The sequence below is a fragment of the Oncorhynchus kisutch genome, linkage group LG10 (assembly GCF_002021735.2).
Source record: "Oncorhynchus kisutch isolate 150728-3 linkage group LG10, Okis_V2, whole genome shotgun sequence".
Lineage (NCBI taxonomy): Eukaryota > Metazoa > Chordata > Actinopteri > Salmoniformes > Salmonidae > Oncorhynchus > Oncorhynchus kisutch.
In genome coordinates, this window is record NC_034183.2 from 51,460,014 (window position 1) to 51,466,045 (window position 6,032).

At 40.9% G+C, this 6,032-nt stretch overlaps 1 protein-coding gene across 1 annotated transcript; it reads right to left on the bottom strand.

Annotated features, from left to right (window-relative positions):
- Nucleotides 1-3,232: 3,232 nt before the first annotated feature.
- On the bottom strand, nucleotides 3,233-5,628 carry LOC109898350 (eukaryotic translation initiation factor 1). The gene is made up of 4 exons (XM_020493301.2): nucleotides 5,406-5,628; nucleotides 4,343-4,506; nucleotides 4,154-4,255; nucleotides 3,233-3,952 (listed from the first exon to the last, which is right to left on the bottom strand). The coding sequence occupies exons 1-4, from the start codon at nucleotides 5,434-5,436 to the stop codon at nucleotides 3,908-3,910; spliced, it is 342 nt and encodes a 113-aa protein (XP_020348890.1). The 5' UTR covers nucleotides 5,437-5,628; the 3' UTR covers nucleotides 3,233-3,907.
- Between the last annotated feature and the right edge of the window lie 404 nt (nucleotides 5,629-6,032).

Consider the following 6,032-nt stretch of genomic DNA (forward strand, 5'->3'; position numbering starts at 1 on the left):
GTTTTTCAAGAGAAGGTCTTTAGGGAATATTTGCCTAGCTGAGTTATGCTAGGAGCAAACTGAACCTATGTATGCAGACGCCTTCAGGGCTGTGTGTGCTCACATTGCCTTATGCTCACGGAACTAGAGGTGAATTACGATATCATGTTTCTGAACCAATCCTATTTATAAATATTGTCGTTGTTTGAGAAAACAGATTGTTTTTGTTTAATTTGATATATATATTGTTTTTACTCATTAGAAAGATTCACTGCCCATGGGTTTATGTTGAAAACGTACATGGCGCGAATGCAATGCAATTTTGTCTGCTATTTCTGGAGAAGTACAAATATGAACTGAAAATGAGTTCCATGATGTTTGCCTTTATATTGTATCTTTGTCCAGCTCGTGTGAACAGTTTGGATGTGTCTGTTTTATTCGCCCACAGGGAGCAATTATGGTGCCTGTAACTGTATTTAGACAGCCTATTTAATACATCTTCTTTAGTTTTTTATTCAAATTTGATTCGAATTATACACTCTCTTTTTAGGCCTCATCAACAGCCTAGTAAATGTAAATGTGCTTATTGACTTGGTTTGGCATGTTCATGTCCAGACTGCAATTTACAGTAGGCCTAGGCCCTATATCAGTGTGAATGCTATCAGATTAGATGTTGATCCATCAATGCATGTTAAAGGGAGTTTTTCCCCTCGTCTAGCGTCTATATTTAACAATCTACAGTATTTCCATATTGAAGCAATGCATGGGGCAGGCTAACGAACTAGCATTCTAATTGGACTTGATGACAGTGCAATACATAAAAGACCGGAAATACACAACTTGAAGCAACCACATATTTATCCATGGAGCACGTTCTGATTGGCCAGTGAGGTGTCAAGCCTCGACACACCCACAACCACCGACAGCTGCTGCGCCCATAATTCCGGTTGTGAAAGTAGCTAAAATATTTAACACACCCCAAAACCTACTGTATTAACCTATAGCACGATCGCCAGCGCTAAGATTTAACATTGCGTTAGATTTGTTAAAACATGTCATATCACAGCTGACACCCAATTCTTTCTGCAGACATGTTTGAATTTGAATTCGGATTAGATATTTAGATATTTATGTTCACATAAAACTGAGGGAGATTTTACTGTCATTCTGTTACCAAACAATCAATTGCGTTTTAGTACAATTTTCAGAGGCAACTGTTAAAAGTAGACTTCTGCATATAGGTGTATGGTTTGTTTTAGACCATTTTTCACAATTTAAAGTAAAAAAGTGAGTCTCAGCATCACTCTGTTACCATGGAATTGTCCTCCTCCTTCTCCTCCGCCTACTCCAAAGCTGCGTTCGGAACCAAGTGGGAAGTGGCAATTTACCACATACTGTACGACTGGGGAAAATCTACTTGAACTGGTAATTACTAGTGGGAAACACGTCCATCATCCTGAGCTCCTACATGCTGACCTCAAACATCACCAACTAAGGAAATTACCCTGATAACAGCATTTTCAGCAAATGCAACAACAAAACATAATTTCGAAAAAGCAATTTATTAATGTTTTTTAACACTATAATTTGTTTACAAGAGAGATAGCTGTACTTTTAGTTTATGGTTTACACAGCTTGTTAGCCATTAGCCAATCTGCGTTTCTCAACGGGTTCAAAGCTCGTGAATGCATCCAACTGGTATTTATGACTTCCCAACTGTTGAATTCCCACCTCCAGCAGGGTTACGAACGCAGCATAATACACTGGAAAGGCCCTGGAGTCTGCGATGTAGGTGTTGAAAATGTGAAACCAAAAGCAGATAAAAAATATGGATTAGGGGAAATTTGGAAATGATAGCAACAGCAATTTAAGACCATTTGTAAACACTGAGTATTGAGGCTGATAGAGAAGGCTACAGAAGTCTATAGTTAACCACTGAGTTCTGCCCTTCCGTTTTCTCATATGAAAATGAATAGCCAAGTTGACTCACATTAAAGCTTAAACACTATATACCTCAAACACCACACACTCAAGACAAGAGAAAACAATGTCACTGTCTGCTGTTATAGTGCCCCCTAGTGAGAATGCATAGTATAACACATTGGTTTGGCGTCTTTGAGCTGCGTCACGCAGTCTGCCTCTGGCAGGTCCAAACAGCATCACACGAAGACAGAAATATAGCGTTGACTATTTATCAAGCTGTATGCCGTGTTTGATACTGCTCCACTAGGATTTTTCTCATTGTGTCTTAACTGTGTTTTCTTTACACATAAAACATTAAAGGACTAAATCATGAAAGCCACCAGGTCCAAAATGTCTCCCTTGGGTATTCCCATTGTAAAAAAATAAATAAATAAGACATGGCGAAGTACTATGAGAAAACAGATGTGGGAAACAAATTGTTGATTTAAAGCAGTGATAACCAATAGAATAACTGGCTTGTTGGTACTCTGTCATTGGAATTCCCCATATGGTGGGAGGTAACGTTAGATACCATCAAATGAACTAATGGTGTCTGCACAGGCAGAGAAGTAATTCCATGCAGCACTAGAATATTTCCCACTGCCACAATAGAAGAAACAGGAACTGGGGAGGAGGGACATTTCTTTAGATCAATGAGATGCCACATGGATATCCAGTTTATTTAACTAGGCAAGTCAGTTAAGAACAAATTCTTATTTACAATGACAGCCTACCCCGGACGATGCTGGGCCAATTGTGCACCACCCTATGAGACTCCCAAGCATGGCCCGATGTTGTACAGCCTGGATTCAAACCAGGGACTGTAGTGATACCTCTTGCACTGATGCAGTGCCGTCGACCGCTATGCCACTCAGGAGCCCTAAAGTTTGATTTGCAGCTTTTTGGGATGTTCTCAAACGGCACTCATATTTATCATGTAACGAATGCCACCCCCCCATGTATTGAGTCAGATTTTTCTGCGGACCTAGGTCAAGACACTGGCTGAACCTGTGGCATGTTTGACCTTTAACAGCTCCGATGCAGAGCCAGTCAGTGCATTAAGGTCAGTAGAACATTACATCTCCAAGTAAAACATCAATTAGCACTAGTATGAAAAGACACCATGTCTTGTACAATAAGTAGTTAGTTGGATTGCCATTTTTAAACACAGCAATTGGACAAATTATCATAGGCATATCAAACTATTGTGTGGTGCCGTCATTTTGTATTCAGTGGTATGCCATTGCAAACACCACGTATCATAAATAATTGTACCCCATGAAACAAGACATCAATTTCAATATTTATTCAATAAAATAACACCCCCTCTCTCCATTTTGAGTTGGTAGCTCAGTGTCAATCCTAACATGGTTAAGCAGACTTGCTCCGTAACACCAGTCATCTGACAACCAGGTAGAGCAGTACCTTTCATTATAGTTTAAATAAAATCTAAGTAGTATTACAGCGTCAGAAAATTATGCATATTTCAACTTTTTGTTAAAAGGAAGCACAAACTCGCCTCAGACGGGAGACTGGGCTGCGATGGTCAGAACTTCTGCAGCACTCTTCCATAACCTTGGACACAGGAAGACCCACAATACATTAGAACCGCAGTTAAGGGCTTCTCCCCAACCCCCTCCAAAATCCCACACCACCACAGGATACCGCATGTGGCGGTTGATCATTTTTATTGAAACTCGTACAAAACAAAGTGTTACATGGAATTGTGCCCTTCACATGGCAAACAAAAAAGTTGAAGGAAAAAACTAAACCACCACTCATCCCACATCCGTCAAGCCATTTGTCCATGTTTTCACTGGACTGCTCCCATCTGAGGGGGGAGTTAAACTGGTATTAAAGTGTCTCAATTCAGAGGTATTCATCATTAGCTTAAAGGGGCTGCAGTGATTGCAGCACATGGGGAGGGAAGTATCAGGACCAGGGGAGAGGGGGCTGCAGAAAGCTTCTAGAATCCGTGGACCTTGAGCTGCTCCTCTTTCGCCAGGCCAATCTGGAAGTGGGATGAGGGGAAAAGTGACATTACACAAAATAACTTTGAACTCCAGTCACAGAACATTTTCTACCATCACAGCGAGACTATTTACAAACAGGGGCTTTTCTATGAGAGCCTTCTGTAGGGGCCATGACCACTTAGTACTCACAAGTGTGAGTATACACTGGGTGCAATAGCAGCGACAAGAGTCAAACCTACCTCAATCAGAAACGTGCAGATATTCTTGCGCTGGTCACCTTGCAGCTGAATCACTTCCCCATACTCTGGGTGCTCAATCACTGTCCCATTGCAGGCAAATTTCTGTTGACAAAGCAGAACTATTCAAACAGCCAGTAGAACAAAACATGGATCTTGCTTAGTATATCAACTAGTGTTGCCATAACATACCTTCTTAAAGGCCTTGACTAGCTTCTTCTTATCATAGTCGATGGCTATGCCCTGGACCGTGGTCAGAGTCTTCCTGCCGTTACGCTGCTGGATTCTTATGTGGATGTAGTCGTCAGTCCCAGATGGGAGCCTGTCATTACCCTTAGTTGCATCAGCAAATGGGTCTAAAAACAAATCACACAACTTAAAACATCATTCAAAAAAACAAACATCTAAAAATACAAGGAAGCAACCTAAAGTGATAGCTAGGTCAAACCACTGCCATTTTAGTTAAAAAGATCGAGGCCGATGAACTGGTGACGTAACGTCTTAGACACCAGGCTCGGGAACCAAGCAAAACCCAGCGCAGGACGCTCATCAGCAAAATACATGGAAATAAGATTTTTGAAAATGGTCCAACAAAGATTGGGTGGCTCATCTGCGCAGAGCTACATTTATCCGGAATTGAGGTTAGTGACACGGGAGAAAGCAAAACGCCCCTGTCCAGATAGTCAATTATTCCGGCAAAAGGTTTTTTTATAAGGAAGTCATGAATATTAGAGAAGCACAATTCAGCGGGACTATTGTACCTGGCTATTTGCCCTTAAGAGTTTACGTTACCACAAAGCCCTTCCCGACAAAAGTCGTATTACAGATTGGGGCAAACATGTGCATTCATACTATGTCCATTGTTGATAACTACAGACAGTAAGAACGAGTTACTCTCCGGAATCGGTAACGTTATTGTACATTGATCAATGTGTCTACAATAGACTAGTTTAATATACAGGCTACAAAGCCGTGTTGGGGCCTAAACAAGGAAATTAACTTCGGCCTAGTTGAAATCGGATGGCTGTTAGCAAGGCTTTTGCCGACGTTCGTTGGCTATTAATATAACGTACTTCTAGTCGTGAGGGAAATGTTCTCGATAACTAACCAGATGTTTCATGAACATGAAAATCAAAACGTTATCTATATTTAGTTTAAACGTTGTCAAAATGTTTGCAAATGCTAACGTTAGCAAGCGCCCTTCCCCCCCCACATTTTCGACCCCGCGTTAGCAGAGGTGGTTGATATGTCTTACCGAAAGTTTGGAGGTTCTGGATAGCGGACATACGATAAGATTTCCTTTCCTTTCGGATAATAACTGGTTAGCGATCGACTGGTCAACTGTATTTTTTGTTTTTTTTTGTTCTTTGAATCTCCCTTTTCACCGGGACGACGTTTTTTGTCTTCTGAAAGGCTCTCACAAAATGGAGCTTGTTTAGCTTGTAAAGTGGAAAACAACCCTTTATAGCGCCTCCCCGCACGTAGGGACGTGCGCCACGCCACACCCTATTTTACCGGAAAAATTACGTCATTATCTTGGTATTTCAGAGGGGAAAATACCAATAACACCTGCAACCTAGGCTACATAAAAAAAACTACAACACAAATATCTAAATTCGTTAATAAAGCAATGTGATGCGTAGATGGTCAGTGGTCCATTATTCTATTTGAGGAAATATATTGAAAACTCAGATACTTCTGCTTTTACCGAAGAATTAAAGGATTCTCCTATCATCTTAGGTGGCCCGAAGCCGATAAAAGTGAAGTTGGTCGATCCCCCTCGAGATAGTTGCTGATTTTTTTGAATAGGACAGGAAAACATTCTTATGATGACTATAAAATGTGTTGGCACGCTTAATTCATGCACCCTTCTCATGAAATG